At 37.7% G+C, this 20,987-nt stretch overlaps 1 protein-coding gene and 1 long non-coding RNA gene across 2 annotated transcripts in view; both read left to right on the top strand.

Moving 5' to 3' along the window:
* LOC106152208 (tenascin-X-like) overlaps positions 1-20,987 on the top strand; it is a 66,915-nt gene that overhangs the window by 2,566 nt on the left and 43,362 nt on the right. Inside the window, exon 2 of the mRNA XM_087018069.1 lies at positions 14,463-15,359. Within this exon, the coding sequence (XP_086874195.1) occupies positions 14,472-15,359 (888 nt within the window). The 5' untranslated portion in view covers positions 14,463-14,471. The remainder of the gene's footprint in view (positions 1-14,462; positions 15,360-20,987) is intronic.
* Positions 16,197-19,818, top strand: LOC147760792 (uncharacterized). The gene is made up of 3 exons (XR_015335606.1): positions 16,197-16,472; positions 17,416-17,785; positions 18,055-19,818. It is a non-coding gene; the product is annotated as an uncharacterized LOC147760792 (long non-coding RNA).

Genomic DNA, 20,987 nt, shown 5'->3' with positions numbered 1-20,987 from the left:
TGGCAAATTTACCTGTTATCGGTAATACGACCAGGTGGAACCATTGCTCATTGTCATCTAAAAATATTTTGTTTGGGTGCTTTGAAAGGGCAGAAAATCGTGCTTTTGTTACATTTTCCGACCACTCGTTAGTCTTGTAAGCGTGCCGCCATTTTGATTGACAGCTCTGGAGACGGCCCTAGCCTAGTGATGCCCAGTTGGGTGTCAAGGATATGAAGAAGGAAGCGCTAACAAAGGCGATTACATTTAACCGCAATTAAGAGGTGTGAAGTTGCATTTGAACGTTTCAATGGCTTTTCCTCGGCAAACGAGTAATTCTACCTGAGAGATTCTTTTTCTGTTATCGGCAAAGTGATCAGTAAAACTGTCTGCCGAGAGCAAGTGGCCGTCACTTGTGTTAATAAGAGTTTTTTTTTTTTTGACGGGCAACGCTGCAGGATTATTTTGCACGGCACTTGGTAATCGTCAGATCAACGGAAAAACCCAGTGATTACTTCAGAGCGGTCTCTCTCAAAATGCCAGCTAAGATAAAGGGGAGACGCACAAGATTCAGCGGTAAAAGTGGCTGAGAGAAGGCTTTTGAATAAATATTTTATTTTTACACACATGACACTTAGACCCTATTTGCTTTTTACCTGCTAGTCTTGACTATTTTCGGGGTCTTTTTGTGATTTTCATTTTTGGATACATTTTGAACTCTTTCTTCCCGCTTGATCAGTGATTTTGAAATTGTTTTTCTCCAAATATCGCAAAATGCAAAGCCGCTAACATGCGTTTTTTATTTTTATTGTTTTAATCATGCTGTCAACCCTTGCTTGGATTTCTCTCATTTGGCCATTCACATCACAATTTTTCGCGTGTCTCTCAAGCTCCATGATATCATATCTTGGAGAATAAAATTTCATTTTGTCAACATTAGATTTACCTTTTGCAAACGGCGACCAACAATTATTTCCGGTTTCGTAACGTGTCGCAGATAGGCCTACGCTCGCCGATATATATCGCAAAGATTAAGAGCTAGGCTAAAAGTATCCTTTTTAGCGTTTTTTTTTAAATTTATTTATCGATTTTTCTTTCATTTGTCAATTAATTTAGGCGATTCGATTAACTCTTTCACCCATTTATTAGGTATACAGAAATCAGTTATTCGACTGAACAAATAGGGCCGGTTTTCCCCAACCGCCACGCATAGGCCCTACTCTCTTTCAAAATTTTCTTTCTTTCCTCTGGAAATGGACATTTAACACGAACTTTTCTCTTCCCCATAGTGTACTAGCTAGACTTCTTCGCTGCTAAGCTGATGTAAGACTTATGACCTATTACCGCACACGTTATCGGCTTATAACTCATTAACTGTGCTCCGACCCCCTCATGGCAACGGTCCTTAGTAACAGAGGCGTGGCTTAGTTGTCAGCCTGACTGGGGCGCGTGCCGGTTGAAAAACTCATCAAAAGACACATTTTGCGATGCAAATTCATAAAAATTATTACATCCAACGTTTTGATTAATATAAACACACAAAAAACTCAAAAACATGATTTTAAGCGTATTTAACCCTATCACCGGCCTTAAAAGTGCTCTGTAAGAACCGGCAATCTCACCGTGCAACCTAAAATTGTTCCTAAGTTGCCCCCTATCAAATGATAGCCAAAGGGTTCCCAGATTATTTCTTAATTTGATCTGGTTCAGGTTTTCGTCGATGACTACCATTGGTGTTTTGGCACCAATGTGATATTCAATCCAAATACTGACGCTGTTAATGACCTTAGTCACTTTAGACGCGGCACACGCGTCGTCGTTGGCCTCTTCTGGATGTCTGTAAACTCTGTTTTGACTGTTGAGCGGTACAGGTGAAATCTGACCTCAATAAAGAAAGCCACGAGATTTCAGTGCTCAACCCAGAAACAGTCAAGGTCCCCAATTCATTAGAGAAACATACAACGATGTTTTGCTGTTTACAGTGGGTTCCCTGGAGGTCATCTGGTATTCTAACCTGCTAAAACCAGTTTGGTGTTCGCTAAGGGCCTTGAAAAGTGCGTTTTGGTGGCAATTTACCCCTCATTCTGAACGGACTGGTGGTTTTTTTAGGTGCAGCAGCATATCCCGAACGACAGTGGGTCCTGTGCCCTGGTGGTAAGATTTCAATACATTGGGTGTGGCCTCTATGTAGGTACATCAGTCTGGGCATTACTCTATAAAACTGTGCGGACCGTTTCGTTTGGCACAATTATCTGTCTGGCAATGCCTGTCTTTTTAGCGCCATTCTGCCACAGATTAACAGACTTGTAAAGCACTGCATAGTTCATTTTACACACTGCAAACCCGACCACTTGCATGCAAAATTTCACATTCTTCTATGCAAGAGTTGCCGACATATGGATACTTTTTTGACAGAACCATGCTTTGCCAAACCTAAGCTTTGACAAGCCCAAAGGAGCACTACCCAATTAAATCACTGCATATTACATAATGCAGCAGCGCAACAAACCTGGTATTCAGTTAATTGGCAGCGACACACCTGACTACACACTTCTCCATTCACATATCTTATATGAGATCGAAGTTTGTGAAAAAAGAACGCATTTTCACCTAGGCATATCTTCGAAACTGAAATATCCCATATTAAATGTCAAGTCTGTAGCTTTAAGAGGCTAGAACCCACGCTACCGCGTGCCACTAAACCGTCTCCCGTAGAAAACTGCCCTTATGTTCACTAGCTTGGCACGCGCAGCTGATCGTTTTAAGTATTGCTAGCAATCTGCTTATTTCATTCAATATGAAGTGTTCCGTAGTCCAAAATTGAACTAAGTATCGTTTGTTTGATTAACATGCATAAGCATCAGCATCGTGCATCATCATGATCAACAATTCACCCTGTCTCATAATACTTATTGCAAATAGTACTTATAAATTATGAATGATAATGAATAAGGAATAAGCAGCGAATAGCATTTTCATAAAGGCAGTTTGTGGCAAATGAGTTTTGAAGGTCAAAGATGCTCAGCACACAAATGTCCATCAGCGCGACCTGTGTAAAAAATAAAGATTAAAAGTAACAAAGAAAGCAACATCATTTTTAAAACTAATATTTACAGAAGAAGCTGCATTGTAGCCTCAATTACTAAAATATTTATTTGTTATGAACAGTTGGCTTGAGTCAGTCTTATTTTATTAAATTTGTGAATGACACATTCTCCATCGTTGGAGTACCATTATTATTTTACGACACTAATCTTATTTAAAGAAGGACGGAAGTACATACGTTTTTTATGTAGTCCGATAGTGTATTTTTTTTTAATTCGACTTGCCGAAAGCGCGACTTCAATACGTACACTAGTGACCTATTTATAGCGCATTTATAGCGCATTGTTCTTTCAGGAAATATCTTAACATATCTTATTGCCAAGTAGTGTGGCGGTGCAGATTTTTTTCGGGCAAAAGAATGCTGGGTCCCATGCTTACATCAAGTGGACATCACACAGAGTTAAAATTGCCTAACTTGGATTTACTTCTATTCCATTAACGGACTGAAGTGACGTAGAGTTGATCTTGTATAAAGAAATGGTTAATCATCAAAGAATAAAAATATATACTGTATATGCATATTTATCACAAGTGTCCAGCTTTTCCATTATATTAAGTCAGTTTTATTTTTCCACACTACTATTATGGGATAAGCTTAAGATAAAAGAAGTTCAGATTGAATTCATATGATTATCTCACAGTACACTTTATTATATACATTTCATTTGCAAGTTTATTGCACAATGGTTTTAGACTTCATGACATATGAATTAAGGCTTGAACTCTAAGTTTCACATGGTACAAATGCATATAAAATATTTATCTCATGTAAAATGTTTTCATGTTTTGCTTTCATATATTGAAGGGTGTCAAAATTAATTATGGACATCTCTCCATTTGTTGCCTCTGTGGACCCTATATCATTTTGGTTCTAAGTCAGATATACATAGAAATTTTCAAAGCTTGCAAATGAGCTGCCCTTCACTTGTTAAATCGAGACATAGTCTCACAAAATTGTGGTCTCCTGTACTGTGCTGTCAAAGGGGGTGGGGCTATTCCCACCAGAGGTATGTCACTGAATTTTCTTCAACGGTCTTCAACGACAGTGGACAAAACCTACAACGATGTACTTTTTAAGTAATTAAAATGATTTAAAGTAATTCAATTCCATGTAAATCCTGACCGAGTGCTGCTGAAGAGATTTGTCAGACCAGAATATTCTGCATGTGACATATTGCATTTCTGTTTGTCTGGACATCTATAAAAAATAATAATAATAATAATCAATACAATTGTCATAAGTTAAAGTACACAAAAATGAAATAATATATAATGAAGCTTTCCCACCTTTACATTGAAGTTTAGGCTAAGACTGAACAGTAAATGACCTTGGACCTTCATTCCCTTCAGCTGTGACCCTCTTGTTACTAGTATCTGAAAATATAAGAAAACATTCTACGTATATGTGGACAGACTTAATAACACAATTCAAATCTTTTCTATTAAAATACACTCACACACACAGAAGTTAACTGTAGGTAAGGTAAAAAGATAATCTGAACAAGTAATTTAAAAAATCTCCACAGCTTCTGCCCTTTACTGGTATACTGAGTGTCATCAGTTAGTTTCAAACCATATAAACTTATCATAAATAAAAAAGTAATGGAAGTACTTATGGAAGACTGCATTCTCATTACAATCTATGATACCTTGTACCTCTGTATGATGAATATCTTGGTATGCAGGCGAGTGCTCGTAACTATCTCTGTCAGCAAAATTTTACATTTCTTCTTCTTTTTCAATGTTTTTCAATTGTCGTTACTATATCAGGTAGCGCGAATCTCAAATTGTTTCTCACATATCTGCATCGACTTCGACGGCAGATCAAAATCTTTACGTGGCACGCAAACTGTCTTCTCAATTTCTATTTTTTACCCGAAAGAAATGAAACAAAACATCGTCAATAGAGCAACTAGTACTGTTGCCTCTATGCACCACATAATAGCGTCCTTTGCCTCTCTAAACTTGTTTCAGTTAGAATGATGAGAAACACAACCCGCTTCAAGCTTCCAAACTTTTCAGCAGCATGGCGGTGAAGCGAGTATACCAAATAAGTTACGTCATTTCCGTTTCAGCGAGTGTTAGGCAGTCGCGTTCAGGTGAGTTATTTTGCATTATCGTCAATTACATCGCATCAGGCTATCGCTCGGAAACGGGATTCCCGGGACTCGAATATTAAAAAATTACTCAGTCGGACTACATAAAAAAACGTATGTACTTCCGTCCTTCTTTAACAATCTCACTGTTAAGGCCTGGTTTAAGTTTGTTTAAGGCCACTTATAGGGTAAACTACGCTTAAAATCATGTTTTTGATTTTTTTGTGTGTTTATATCAATCAAAAAAGTATCTAAAGTTGGATGTAATAATTTTTATAAATTTGCACCGCAAAATGTGTCTTTTGATGAGTTTTTCTACTGGCGCGCGCCCCAGTCAGGCTGACAACGCCTCTGTTACTAAGGGCCGTTGCCATGAGGGGGCGAAGCATAGTAAATGAGTTATAAGCCGATTACGTGTGCGTTAATAGGTCATAAGTCTTAAATCAGCTAAGCAGTGAAGAAATCGCGTACGCTATGAGGAAGAGAAAAGTTCGTGTTAAAAGTCCATTTCCAGAGGAAAGAAAGAAAATTTTGAAAGAGAGTATGCGTGGTGGTTGGGGAAAATCGGTATTTGTTCAGTCGGATGACTTATTTCTGTATACCTAATAAATGGGTGAAAGAGTTAATCGAATCGTCTAAATCAATTGACAAATGAACTTGTAAGAAAAATCGATGACGAAAAACAATAAAAACGCTAGAAAGGATACTTTTAGCCTATAGTCCGTGGGCCAAATACCGAAACCCTCCCCCCCCTTAGTGATTTTCGTTCACTATGTTTTTCTGATAGCTTAGGTCCTTAGCTTTTATTTTCTGCTTGTTTGCCATTAAACTGGTGGTGGGTGTGTGTGCTACAGCCGTTGCCATGGTAACACACGGGTTAAAATTTGACATTTTTGAGCCCAACAAAATCTAAAATATTTCAAATACATGAACTAAATAGAATTCAAAATCGTTCTAGACATGTAGTCTAAGATGTGCACTATACCTAACGATGAACAAAATTTTCCAAGATGGCGGCAAATCCAAGATGGCGGCCAATTTTTGCTGTTTTTTTCAGAAATTTTGATAATTTTTAATTTTTTAATTCTTATTTAATTATTAAAGAATTGGGATATTTTGATATCTGGGATATTTTGATGCACCAGTGTAGCATGGAATCTCTACTTTCTGCCTGTAGTGTTTGTTCAAGGTGCAATCCTTTTATTGAGATGAAAAATCCTGAAATCCAACATGGCTGCCACAAAACAAGTCTTTTACATGTAGCTGTCCTGTCTGGAAATATGACAGATTTATCATCCCAAATTAAGTTCTTCATTACTTTTGGTGCACTGAATATAAAAACAGAACCCTTTTCAATTACTTGACTTAATTTGGATTACAGTATGGCTTTCAAAATTCAAAATGGCCACCAACGACCGTGAATTTACATCTTTGTAACCAGTAGACTAAAATATGACAGCAATATTCCTAATTTTATCTTAAGTTTGGATGAATACTTATGTTTTAATAGTGCTGATCACTACTAGATGTGTGGTTATGTAAAATGATTAAAAAAAAGAAAGATCAAATGGTCAACAATAACCTAGACTAGATAAAAGACCTATAATACCCCCCAATAAATGCAAGTCACTCACATTTGACCTACCCTGTAAGAAATCACAAAGTTTCATGTACATGCTAATCACTCACATTTGACATGGGAAAGAATAATTTTAAGTTGAAATACTAATGTATTTTGTCGCATTTGAAAGAAATGGCTTTCAATGAGTATAGGGGACTATATATTCATGCTCAATATGATACACTCTTGCTAAAAAATTGATAGAAAATTATATTCCAAAAGAATGTTACTTAGATTGATTTTATTAACCTGAATCCCCCTTTAGCGACTTTTATTTACTATTACGCTTACATCCTAAGATCCCATTTTTTGCTTGTTTTCTATTCAATTAACCCAGCCATTGCCATACTAACACAGGGGTTCGAAATTGACATTTCTGAGACTAAGAAAATTTCATACATTTCAAATATATTAACTTCAACAATAATGTAAACTTAAGAAGACATCTGTATTCGTGGTATGATGGCAAAACATTCTTTGAACATCCAAGATGATGTGATTTTTTTCAAGATGGCAGCAATATCAAAATTGCGGCCGGTTTAAGCTGATTTCTAAACCTGTTTCTACTGTAAGTAACTAACGTTGAAAATTTTAAAAAATTAATGGGATCGAGAAATGTTAAGTATTTCGATATCCATATGGTATTTAGTCTTTACTTACGGCTTACAGTGTTTGTTATTCCTATAATTATCATTTTAAGAACAAAAAAAACTTGAAATCCAAAATGACCCCAACAAATCCTGGGTGATTTACTTTGGTATATATTGCTGTCCTATTAAACTTCTAATATTGTATATTGTTCTCCGAAATTGCCTTCTTTCTATCTGTATTTATTCTTTTATTCTTTTGTATTTGTTGTTACCTTTTCAATTTTGATGTATTGAATTTGAATAATATGAAGCCAAGATCGTGAACATTTGTAATAACATTTGTGATAGCCACCATGGATTTTAGGTTTTATTACACTTAAAAAAGAGGATATAGGAGTCACAATCACTGTAAACAGTAATTATGCAATTATGTTCATATCAGCATATTCCAATGCTGCTTTCAAAGTTTACAAAAGGCTACTTTCAGTAATAAGAAGAAAATTAAAATAAATCTATCATCATCTTCGATTGGCTGCCATTTTGGCAATTTAACTATGATAATTTTTTCAAATAATTTTGTTGATAACTGAGGTCCAAGTCTAATTTTTTTTTAAAAGTTTACAATACAGCGAGTTCATATATTTGAAATACATGGCAATTTAAAGGTCTCAGAAATTATAATTTTAAAACCCCTGTGTTACTATGGCAACAGCTGAATCTGTCACACCTTTCACCTACATGGCAAACAAGCAGAATATTTGAACTAAGGGCCCAAGCTATCAGAAAATCATAGTAAATAAAAATTGCTAATAGGGCTGAGCTAGCTTGAGTCTATTCAATTTTATTTTGTATTGGAATAATGTATTATATCATTTCATGTGTAAGCAAATTGGCGGCCATTTTGAATTTCGAAAGTCATAGAAAAGGGTCCTAGGTCCATATTCAGTACACCTAAAAGTAATAAAGAATGTAATTTGGGATGATTAATGTGGCATCTTTCCAGTTAGGACAGCCGTATGTAAAAGACATGTTTTGTGGCAGCCACCTTGGATTTCAGGATTTTACGTCAAAATTAAAGGTTACATCTTCAACAAGCACTTTAGGCAGACAGCAGAGGCTTTTTACCATTATGGAACATCAAAACACATGCCACATTGCAATTTCTTAATAATTAAATAAAAACTCAAATATAAAAAAATTCCTAAAATTATTAAAAAATGAGCAATAATTGGCAGCCATCTTGAATTTGCTGCCATCATGGGACATTTTGATGATTGTGAAGTATAGCACACTTCTTAATTTACACATTTGGTAAAATTGTGAATTCCATGATATTAAATGCATTTGGAATATTTAATTTTTATTTTTGGTCTCAAAAATATCAATTTTCAACCCCAGACATTACCATGACAACAGCTCTGTTACTCACACCCACCACCAGTTTAATGGCAAACAAGCAAAAAATAAAAGCTTAGGGCCTAACCTACCAGAAAATAATAGTTAACAAAAATCACTAATGGGACTAAGTTGGTGGGAGATAATTGAAATTAATATTCTGTTGGAAGAATATATTATATCAGTTTTAGCCAGTGTGTATAAGCATATTGGCGGCCATTTTGAATTTTGAAAGTCTTAATGTAATCAGAATTAATGCAAATTGTGTTAAAAAGTCCTAAGCTCGAATTCAGTTTATTAAAAGTAATAAAGAATGACACTTTGATGATAAATCTGACATCTTTCCAGTTTGGACAGCAGACTTATATTTTGGCCACCATTTTGGATTTCAGGATTTTACAACAAAATTAAAAGGTTTCCTCTAAAATAAATACTGTAGGTAGCAAGTAGAGACTGTATGCTATTCCGGCGCATCAAAACATATCCCACATTCTTATTCCTTAATAATTGAATTAAAACTCAAATATTAAAAATAATTAAAATAACTCAAAAATTAGCAAAAATTGGCCGCCATCTTGAATTTACAGCCATCTTGGAATATTTTGAGGATCGTAATGTATAGTGCAGCTCTTAAACTATATACATCTGAAATGATTTTTAATTCCATTTAGTTAATACATTTGAATTATTTAATGTTTCAGAAAGTTTTTATCTCAGGCGTTACCATGGCAACGGCTGTAGCACACACACCCATCACCAGTTTTATGGCAAACAAGCAGAAAATAAAAGCTCAAGACCTAAGCTATCAGAAAAACATATTGAATGAAAATCATTAAGGGGGAGGGGGGGGGATTACGTGTGCGTTACACAGGGGGGTCTACATTGGCCCATAGACTATTAGTGTGTAATGAGAAACGGGGGATGTTTAACACAGCAAAAGAAATGGGGGTGGGGGTACAACATCAAAAGGATTTTTTAAAGGAATTGCCTTAATAGGTTGCTGTGTTATTTGAATCAAAACGATTTCCTGAAAATCAAATTAAAAATTAATGTCTCTTCCACAAAAATGGTATATAGATATGTACATCAATTAGTTTGCATTTAATGTAACCACTCCTTAAGGGCCATGCACTGATTATAATGGCACACCTTGATGCGAAACAGTCTATCGTTTCTTCTTGGGTCCCTTAAATTAAAGTGCCATATTGTATTACTCATATTACCCATTTCATTTGACACTCTCTCTGTTCCTCTCTCTCTTGTTAGAAGGCGGGGAAATAATTAGGCACCAAAAATCTGCATCACCAATCTTCAGAAAAGAAATGAGTCAGTGAACCAGTGTGCTGGTCCACAACGTCCGACATGGCAAACTTAAATCAAAGAAAAACTGGCACAATTAAACTGCAGTAAGCTAGTGTTACTAAAGATATAATCTGCTGGACGCGCGAAACTGTTGAACAAAAGAATAGTTCGCTACGGGAGAACGTTTGTTTACTTAAGTACTCTTCGGGGGAGTGCCTACCCAGGCGACCAGGGCCCGGTTACACCAACCGGTCGTAAGTGAGGCGTAGCAGTTGCGCCGGCGTAAACCGGGCGCATTATGCTACGCCCGAGAAAAGCCAGTTGCACCAAACTGGAATAGTGTTTACGTCGGTCTTAACTTAGTCGTAAATTTACGCCTGCCAGCTAGGTGGTGTAAGTCGGTCGTAGCTCGTTTTCCACTATGGCTAGGCTGTCACTGAGAGAGTTTGATGACAATTATCGTAGTTAACGTAGAAAATGTGGGTTGTTATTTGTTTGTTTCTTCCACAAAACTTCCGTCTGTATAGTTTGATTTTTTAAAAAAAATTATATATATATATATACAGACTTGACATTTAATATGGAATATTTCAGTTCCGAAGGTATGCCTAGGTAAAAATGCGTCCTTTTTTCAAAAGACTCTAATCGCATATAAGATTTGTAAACGGAAAAATGTGTAGTCAGGTGTGTCGCTACTAATTAACCGAGTTCCATGTTGGTTGCGCTGCTACATTATGTAATATGCAGTTATTTAATTGGATAGTGTTTCTTTGGGCTGGTCAAAGCTTGGCTGAGGCAAAGCTTGGTTCTGTCAAAAAAGTATCCATATGTCAGCAACTACTGCACAGAAGAATTTGATATTTTGCATGCAAACGGTCAGTTTTGCAGTGCGAAAGATGAGTCAAGTAGTGCATTACAAATTTGTTAATCTATGGCAGAATGGCGCGAAAAAGACACACATTACCAGACAGATCATAGCGCCAAACGGAACGGTCCCCACAGTTTTATAGAGTAATGCCCAGACTGATGTACCTACACAGAGGTCACCCCCAATGTATCAAAATCTTACCTACAGGGTACAGGACCCACTGTCTTTCGGGATACGCTGCTGCAACTAAACAAAAAATGCGTTTTTAAAGCCCTTAGTGAACACCAAACTGGTTTTAGCAGGTAAGAACACCAAACGACCTCCGAGGCACCCACTGTAAACAGCAAAACATCGTCGTCTGTTTCTCTAATGAATTGGGGGCCATAAACGTTTCTGGGTAGAACACTGAAACAGCGTGGCTTTCTTTATTGAGGTCAGATTTCATCTGTACCGCCCAATACGTCAAAACAGAGTTTACATATATCCAGAAGAGGCCTACGGCGAAGCATATGCCGGGTCTAAAGTGACAAGGGTGATTGACAGTGTCAGTATTTGGAGAGGATACCACATTGGTGCCAAAGCACCAATGGAAGTCATCGACGAAAACCTGAACCAGATCAAATTAAGGAATGATCTCGGAACCACTTGACTATCATTTGTTAGGGGGCACCTTAGGGACAATTTAAGGTTGCACGGTGAGGTTGCCGGTTCACACAGAGCACTTTTAATAGCAGATAACTTACAGAACCAAGGGAATGAGCAGCTGCCCTGGTCATCAAAATCGCCACATTTGAACCACATAGATAATATTTCGGTAGGCCATTACTCGCCGAATCAAATGCCTACATGTCCTACAACAAAACTGGACCAAATTGGACAATTTTAGACCGATGCCTTGAATATTATTCCATATTGAATTCTAAAAACCTACCCCAAGGAATGCCTTGCCGCCTGAGAGCGCTGGCAACAGCCAAAAGAGGCCAGGCGTAACAGCGACCATCACTGTGACTAGCACCTGACATGAGGGTCTTTTGTGGAGCGTATAACTCTTTTACAGACGATAATTTGGAAAATATGGAGATCAAAAATCTCTCTTTTAATGGAAGTCGTATGTCATAGAATAGGCAATGTGTTTTTGTTTGCTTCTCTGGCGAATTCCATTAAGGAATTGATGTCACAATGACATCAAAGAGATAATTTAAAGTTATTAAAACACGATTTTAATCCTTATTTTCATTTATCAGCAAAATAGGAAAAAAACTGAAGAAAAATGATTTGGAAAAAATATTCCATATTAAATGTCAAGTCCCCTCGTCAGGGGAGACAACAAAACTCTCTCTCTCTATATATATAGTTTGGTTTTTTAAATATTATATATATATATATGTTTTACTATATATAAACACAGAGACGAAAGCTTAGAATATCAACATTTTAAGGCTCATAAAAAAAAGACAGCTTCTCAACACTGTCAGAGAAAGACAACTGAAGTTCTTACGACATTGCATCAGAAAAGAGGGATTAGAAGATCTTAGCCTGAGCGGAAGAATACCTGGCAAAAGTGCCCGAGGCAGACATCGAAAGTCCTTTCTTGATTATTTTGAATTATCAACAAGACACCTTTGGTCATGGGCGAGAAATACATGTAGAACCCTTTGGCAGAATATCATCGTTCGTCAACACCGAATGGGTGATGGCGCATGAAGAAGAAGGCTCATATAATATGTATTAGGTCTCTTGTATTTCTTAATCTACAAGATGTAACCTCGATTGAATTAAATGATACCTCTCGGTGTAACCATAGAAACAAGGACCTAACATTCTCTACACTGTTGTAAAATTATTCCATAACCGATTCTATTTCAATACGGGGCCATGGAATCGAGACACTTGCGCACGTGCAAGAGCGTCTCGATTCCATAGCCCCGTATCTCGAAATAGAATCGGTTATGGAATCGAGACGCTTGCGCACGTGCGCAACATAGCGAACCTTTCGAGATACGGAGCCCTGGCGCACGGACGCCAGGCGTTGCGATTTACGACAGTCGTAGCCGAGTAAATTTACAACCTGTTGGTGCAACCGGGCCCAGGGGATTAGGCTGGTCACTATATCCCGTCAACAATCGTTTAGCGACCCTATCATTATCACACTCACTCTATTGTATTTTCTGTCGTTATAATCAGAGTCTAATCTTCATATGGTTGACGGAGAAAATATACACAAACATAATACTAGGACTGGAAGCTTTGCTGGGTGAAAAGGAAGGTTGAAATCGAAAATCAGCATGACTTGTTAATTTTCGCAAATGTAACATAATTAATTATAATAATTTCATTTGTAAACAGAAATAATAATAATAATAATAATATTTTTATTATTATTGTTATTATTATTATTATTATTGGAATGCAAAAAAACAAAACTCAGGTAATCAATGATGGCGGTTATGTTTCAGACGTGTAGCCTCTGATCCCATCAAAATTGCTAAATGCATGTACGTGAAGCCACGCATCAAAATTACCAAATACACGTACGTGTATCCATTTTCACTTTTAACTAAATATTTTCATCTTCCCAGAAAACCTGCTTTTAGGGCGCAATCCCATAGATTTTAGGACGATCTATCGGATCCCCGTGGGGAGTTTCACTAGATTACTGCCAGATAATCCGGCTTAAATGTCCGTCCCGCCTACTACAAGCTGAAGGGGGGTAATTAACTTCTGTGCGCGGTCGGCTGACTGCAATTTATCGTGAACCCCCAGGGAGTTAGGTCGATCTAGTAAGATCCAACTTAGGGACCGTTCACATGGAAAGTCTATTTTCTAAAAATCTATTTTCTATTCGCGGTATCATGTGATCACGGTCTGTGCCCTGAATATCCCCCGGCGTAATTACTGGCAGCGCGAGCCAGTTACTTCCGTGATCACAAGATACCGCAAATAGAAAATAGATTTTTAGAAAATAGACTTTCCATGTGAACGGTCCCTTAATCTCTGGAAATGCCCTCTAAGTCTGTTTATCAGAGCCTAACCAAGTAACCTTAGCAGTACAGGAAACGTAGAGACACTGACAAGATCTGAGTATAGATATTACGACGTGGAAATAGTGTAATCTGCGGTATCAGATTACAAGCGCAGTATTAAAGGGGGGAGCTCAGGTGATTTGCTTCAAACATCTGTAGCATTTGAAACTGGCGTTGCAATTTTATGAGAAATATCAATCTATCTGCGTTAAGCGTTATCCATGTATGATTACAAGATATGATAAATGTGAGTATGATGGATATGTGGAGGAAAAGCCCCAGGCTTCGGGGGCCAAGGTTGCATTGTACGAAGGAATGGAAGGCTGTTCCATGCAAGGGGGATATCAGACGCATTGTGTTTGATGTGATTGTAAGCATATTACAGCGGAAAACTTAATCCTTGATTTCTTTTTTACTCTTTTTTAAATCTGTTAAAGTTGGCGAACCCAAGTTAATTGACTTTTGCCTTTTTATGATTTTCAGTCAGCGACAATGATATCACAAATCGACACTTACTTCCAAAGAAAGGTTCAGCACTGCCCCCCCACAGACGACCTGCGGTGTTGGTGGGACAGGGTAATACAGTGGATTGGACCATTTTTGCTATTAGTGGGCGTCATAGCGATGGCACTCCACGTAAATGTAACAGTCAGGTGCTCAGCAAATGGAAACATCGACCTAAAAGCTCTCAATACAAACGCTCCATCTTTGCAGTCCACACGGACTGCTGATTTTGTTAACGCACAATGCAGTTCCCAACTTGGATTTCCTTCAAAGAGTTTCTCGGGAATTCTGTTTGCTCTGGCGTTTATCCTAACTCTAATCAGTGAACACTGGTTCCGTTTACCGATCATCAAATCTAAAATTGAAGAGTTCAAATCAAAGTTAGATAGGACAATTAATGCAAATGAAATGAACAAAGAAATACAGCGGATGGAATCAGATCCTGGAGCCACCCCAGCCCCTGACATCTACGCTGACTTAAAGAAACAACATGAAGAACTGTGGCAATATAGACAGTGTCTAGAAAAGAAACGCTTTCTTGGCAGGTTTTACCTGGCTAAGAGTGTAGTCCAACTGGTGTTTTCTGTTTTGGCACTAGTGTTCAGTTTGTTTTTTGCGGGTTGGCCACCAGTGCACCAGGGGTTGTTTCACTGCACATTGGCAAATGTAAGAGCTGACTACGTTTGTACACGAACCCTTGGGACATGGTTCATTATTCTAAATGCCATTTACGCCATAACTTCTGCTCTGTACATAGCTATATTAGTATTTGGTATTGTGTGGTACCTCAAAGAAGGCAGAAAGCCATACGGTCTGGACGAAAACGCAGACAAAATTACTGACAGACAGAAGTCGACCAACAAGCCCCAGGAACAGGTAAAAGTGCTAATCTGATTATTCCATCAATTATTTATCTGTCACACGACAAAGTGTTAGAATATTAAGTCCCTTGTGTCTAAGGGGTTCACACACAGCCGGTTTCATACAGTATCATTTCTGTTTCTGTTTCACCATTCCGTATAATTAACAGTAAGGTTTGTCCGAGCTCATTTTCTTTTTTTTTCTTTTTTTTAATTGAATTGAAATCTAGGTCCAACAAGTATGTTTGGTTTCATTCTTGTTTATAGTAAATGTTTTCGTAAGAAGAAAGTAAAAATTAAAAAAATAATAATAATAAATGCAAACCTTAAATTCTATGGAAAAAGTTTAGTCTAGCGAAGTTGCCGGGCGTCGTTAAAACCCGTTTCCTTCCCTCTCTCTGGCCCCGGTTTCACTAAAAAACTAAAGTCAAATTCCTTGACAAAGAATTTAATTACCAAGATTACCCTATTAAGAGCAGTGTAACAGCACTCTCGTGTAAATCCTAGTCGGCTAATCCAGGGAATTGGTTTTTTTTTTTTTTTTTTTTTTTGTGAAACTGTGGTCAGGTCATTGGGGTCATTATGGGCAGACACAATGGTGCTATACCATTTCCTAAAAGCCACGATCACTTCAATTTTTTCGTTTTATTCTAAACTCGGAGGGGTTTCCGTCGTCCTTTGTCCCAAAAAAGTCTGGTGCTAAAACAAAACAAAACTTCTGGCAAAAATATATAAAGCAAAATTAAAAAAAAAAAGAGTCAACTTCCCTAAGAACTAATTTTAGCCTCTGTCACAACCGGCCGCACGGGCTCTTAAGGGCTGTTTGCGTGCAAATTGTGCGCAGAATCTCACATCCCACGCAATAACCTTGCGCGCGTTACACGTCACAGGTCTTTCGTAACTACCAACGTGCTACGATTTTTTCCCTTGGGCGGGCGTCAAGCGGACATTTTGTACAGGAGCAATGCAAAGATGGGTGAAAACGATACGTTGTTTTTAACCGAAGACGATGTCCCCGGGGCGAAACTGCCTACACCAAAAGTAAAGGATCATACCAACGTTGTTTTGGAACGATGTGGTTAGCCTGTCAGTGGCGAGTTGGGGAGAAAAGAGCAGCACTGATAGCAAGGTACACGCTCGGCTGTCACCTTGATTGGATAGTAAACGATTGTCGTAAAATCGCTAAATGATATTAAAATCGGGTACATAAACTTAAAAACCACCTAGGACAACCTAAGACTGCCACATTAATCCAATACAATGTAAAAATAAACTATAACAAGTGGTTAAAGCCTTCAAAACGAATGTCGTAAAGTCCCCATATACCTCCATAGAGACAATAAAATAGAATGAGCTTCTGAAACAAAACTCAGCCAACTTAAACATAATAATCGAAATAAAATACTGCCGGGCATCGGAGCGGCCTAAAACTTGGCATGCTTACCGCAAATACTGCAGGCTACATCATCCCGTCGCTCGTTTGTAAATTCCGTGCATGGCATACGCACAATCAAACCGTATATCCAAATTGCACCTCTGATGTTTGAATTGGTCCTCTCTAACCTACCATTACGAAAAAGAAGCCATGCCATTGGACAATGCGACCTCTGCGGTTACGTCACTTCAGGATTTGAATAGTGTAGAGGACCAATTCAAACATCAGAGGTGCAATTTGGATATACGGTTTGATTGTGCGTATGCCATGCACGGAATTTACAAACGAGCGACGGGATGATGTAGCCTGCAGTATTTGCGGTAAGCATGCCAAGTTTTAGGCCGCTCCGATGCCCGGCAGTATTTTATTTCGATTATTATGTTTAAGTTGGCTGAGTTTTGTTTCAGAAGCTCATTCTATTTTATTGTCTCTATGGAGGTATATGGGGACTTTACGACATTCGTTTTGAAGGCTTTAACCACTTGTTATAGTTTATTTTTGCATTGTATTGGATTAATGTGGCAGTCTTAGGTTGTCCTAGGTGGTTTTTAAGTTTATGTACCCGATTTTAATATCATTTAGCAATTTTACGACAATCGTTTACTATCCAATCAAGGTGACAGCCGAGCGTGGCAAGGTACTGTGTACACGTGAACCGGCAAAGTTAATGATAATTTCATGTTGCAAAAGCATAATTAAATTAGTCAGTTATTTTCCAAACAATATTATATGAAAAGCATATACATAGGTCAAACTAACAATAATATACAATTTCGATGACACTGAAAATCAAAACCTGCGGTGCACGATAGGTTGAGGAGAACACTGCCACTGCAAGTAATGCATGGAATTTTGTTGCATAACTGATAACACCCTATGCTGTGTCGTTGTTAACTCTGCGGTATTATTGCTGCTTAAATTAATACCTGATATTATTTCTCAGGCTACCAAGTACGTATCAACTTATTTTTGTGGCAATTTACCTCCATGTTCCATCATGTGTGCAGGTTGTTTACTATTATTATTATTATTATTTGTTCAAGCACATTTTGAAAAAGTGGCTATGCTTTAACAAGAGAAAGTCAAAATTTATGCTAAAGTTTAAAAGATTAAATCATCACTTGTATGTACAATTAAAGCTATTTGATTATGCATATTTGATTTTCAATTATCTTGATTATGATATGAGGTTTCTGCCTTTTTCTCTCGCCCTGAAATCAATATATAACAAGTAAAGTGATAGTGCTTTATTACAATTTTTGCTGTATACTTTCAGATGCAAAAACTGTGTAGCATTTGGCAAAGCTGTAGAGATTGATGTGAGCAAAGACAAGAGGAAATGGTATTAGAGAAACTAGGAGGACAAGATAATGTAGATCCATCATCACAGCAAAGGTAGTTGGTGTGATCCTGTCCCTGAAGCTGTGCCACAAGTTTTCAACTGGTTGAGTCCTTACTAAGACAAGCTGCTGCAATGTGAATCGCAATATGTACTTTCAGGTTATATGTGGCAGATTTATGACAAAAGAGACCTTCACAATATACTTCAAAGGAGTTATCCTTGCGTCTATGCCTCCTCAAAAGTACACAGTTACAGTGACTAGAACATTGTCTGCAAATAGTGAGGCAGTGAAGGCTGCAAGGTGCCATTGTTTTTCAGTATTTAGAATGACAGTTTCTGTTTTTTTTTATTTTTTATTCATTTTTAATGGGAGGGAGATTCACTTTGTTCTTTCTATGCCCGTTCAGTTTAGGGTTGATTGCAATATACCTGTATGGTAAATCTGTCATGTCTGTATGTAGAATTTCTATTGCTCAAATTTCTACATTTATTGAGTGCATTATGAAGTTTCCTGACTGATTAATGAGTTTACTTGTAGAAATATCTTTCCTACACACATTTTGTGATATTTTTACTATTTTATACATGTGATTATTCACATCTCATCAGTGGTGTATGAAAGGTACTTGGTATTTGCATTTTAGAACTGTACATCTGTGTACCAGCAGTGCTATATTGCAGTAATATCTGATGTTTCTAAAAATAAGCTTCATGTTTGATAATTAATTGGTTTGAAAAATAAATAAATAAATAATTCAAATAAAATCAATTTATTTTATATTTCACATAATCTGTTTTTATTATTTCTTCTAACTAAGCATTTAATCATAACAGCTCCCATCATTATACTGTTATATTGTAATAATATTGAAAGGTTCCAAGTTTTTATTAACAGGTTGATGCTAACGTATTACAAATAATTATAAGCATCACAGCGTATTTCCTTACTGAAATATATCAAACACACCACTGGTATAATACCGGTAGAGATACAGGTAAAGATGGCAGCATTGATAACTGGGTTTACAGCGCTGTTAGTGCAGCATGGTTAGTGTCAGATTGTTATCTGATAAAGTTTGCTACTAGGACCTCGGAACAAACGGTCTGGCACTTGACAATCAAGTTGATAAAATCACAAAACGCCTGTAGAAAATAGAGCATTCCTGCCAAACATTGATTTGTTCAGATTCTTGACTATGGGGTGCGTTACTGGTGTCAAGGGCCAAGACGTGAACTTAGGGGTTTGGCATGTCACTGGATATTACTCTCGATTTCTGCCCAAATCTAATGAAGCCTCAGTTGCTTAACTTTTGCCAATTTTCCAATATCTACAGGTTGTGTTGTTTAATGCTTGGGGTCTCTTCTCTGGCGGCGGTTAATTGGGACACCTGTGCGGCCTGTCAATGCACCTAGACCCACTTTTACCAGTGCCACATTTTTCATTGCCGTAAATATCAAATTGTGAATAGAATGAGGAATAATGACAGTTATGAAAAAATGTTTGGAAGTACCTGTCACCTTCGCCCCAGTAACCATATGGGCTGTGCCGCCCACCACCACAGGCGACACCTTGCGGAGCAAGCGCGCGTAATCCAGGGTGCAACTGAAAATAACCTTGTCGCGTGACCCTATTCCTCCTTACTAAATTCACGCGAAGAATGCTAAAGTCATGTTTTATTATGCAGAAAAATTTCAAAATTAAACATTTCATACATCATTTTATATTTTCTGGTGAATTTAATTCATCTCTGTAGTCTATTCATAATAATAATAAATTTAAAAGTGTCATTCTCTACACAAAATGAAAAAGCAGAAACAAAGCAACGTGACCTTCCTCAATGTCTATTATTGTGAGACTGAACACTACTCACCAATGTGTCAGTAATTGTGTCAGTTCAAGCTTCGCTTATTGAATTGTTTTTTGACATTTTATTGGTGTCAAATACTTCAAATATCAGTATTTGTAATTATGATATTCCTATAAATAAAAACAACCTCTTGGTTTGCGTCATGGTGAAAATAATTACATTTTGTGTAATTGTGTTATGACGTCTTCACTTTATGCGGCAATCGCATTTTAGTAGAGTTTGAGGTTATAATTGCGTTGCGTTTGCTAAGGCTTCGAGATAGCAGGGCTGCGTATCTCGAAAGTGCGTCTCGATTCCATGGCCCCGTATCTCGAAAAAGAATCGGTTATGGAATCGAGACACTTACGTACGTGCGCAACATAGCGAACCTGGGCTCCGTATCTCGAAAGGCTCGCTATGTTGCGCACGTGCGCAAGCGTCTCGATTCCATAACCGATTCTATTTCGAGATACGGGGCCATGGAATCGAGACGCTTGTACAAGTGCACAAATGTCTCGATTCCATAACCGATTCTTTAGAGATACGGGGCCATGGAATCGAGACGCTTGCGCACGTGCGCAGCATAGCGAACCTTTCGAGATACGGAGCCCTGGGTCCGGTTGCACCAACCGGTCGTAAGTGAGGCGTAGCAGTTGCGCCGGTGTGAACGGAATGGTAGTCCTAGTAACGTAAGTCCGACCGGACACTAAGTCCTGGGAACGTAAGTCCTAGGTCTAGCGTTGCTAGTAATGGAGGTCCTAGGATATACGTTACTAGGATTTAACGTCCGTAGGACAACAGTTACCAAGGAATGCATGTCCCACCGCCAGGAATCTAAGTCCGGATGGGACCTGTTATCCTGATTTACACTAGGAATATATGTCCGCTACCATTTTTCTCTCGCACTTAAAGTGAGTGATAGATAGATAGATAACTAATATAATATTACCATTACTTTTAAAATATTTCACCTAAACAAATACAATGGAATAAAAAGGTATATGAAGAATAACACTTGTT

This window comes from Lingula anatina, chromosome 7 (assembly GCF_051362555.1).
Source record: "Lingula anatina isolate TDL-2025a chromosome 7, LinAna3.0, whole genome shotgun sequence".
Taxonomy (NCBI): domain Eukaryota; kingdom Metazoa; phylum Brachiopoda; class Lingulata; order Lingulida; family Lingulidae; genus Lingula; species Lingula anatina.
This window is presented reverse-complemented; position numbering and strand designations above follow the sequence as displayed.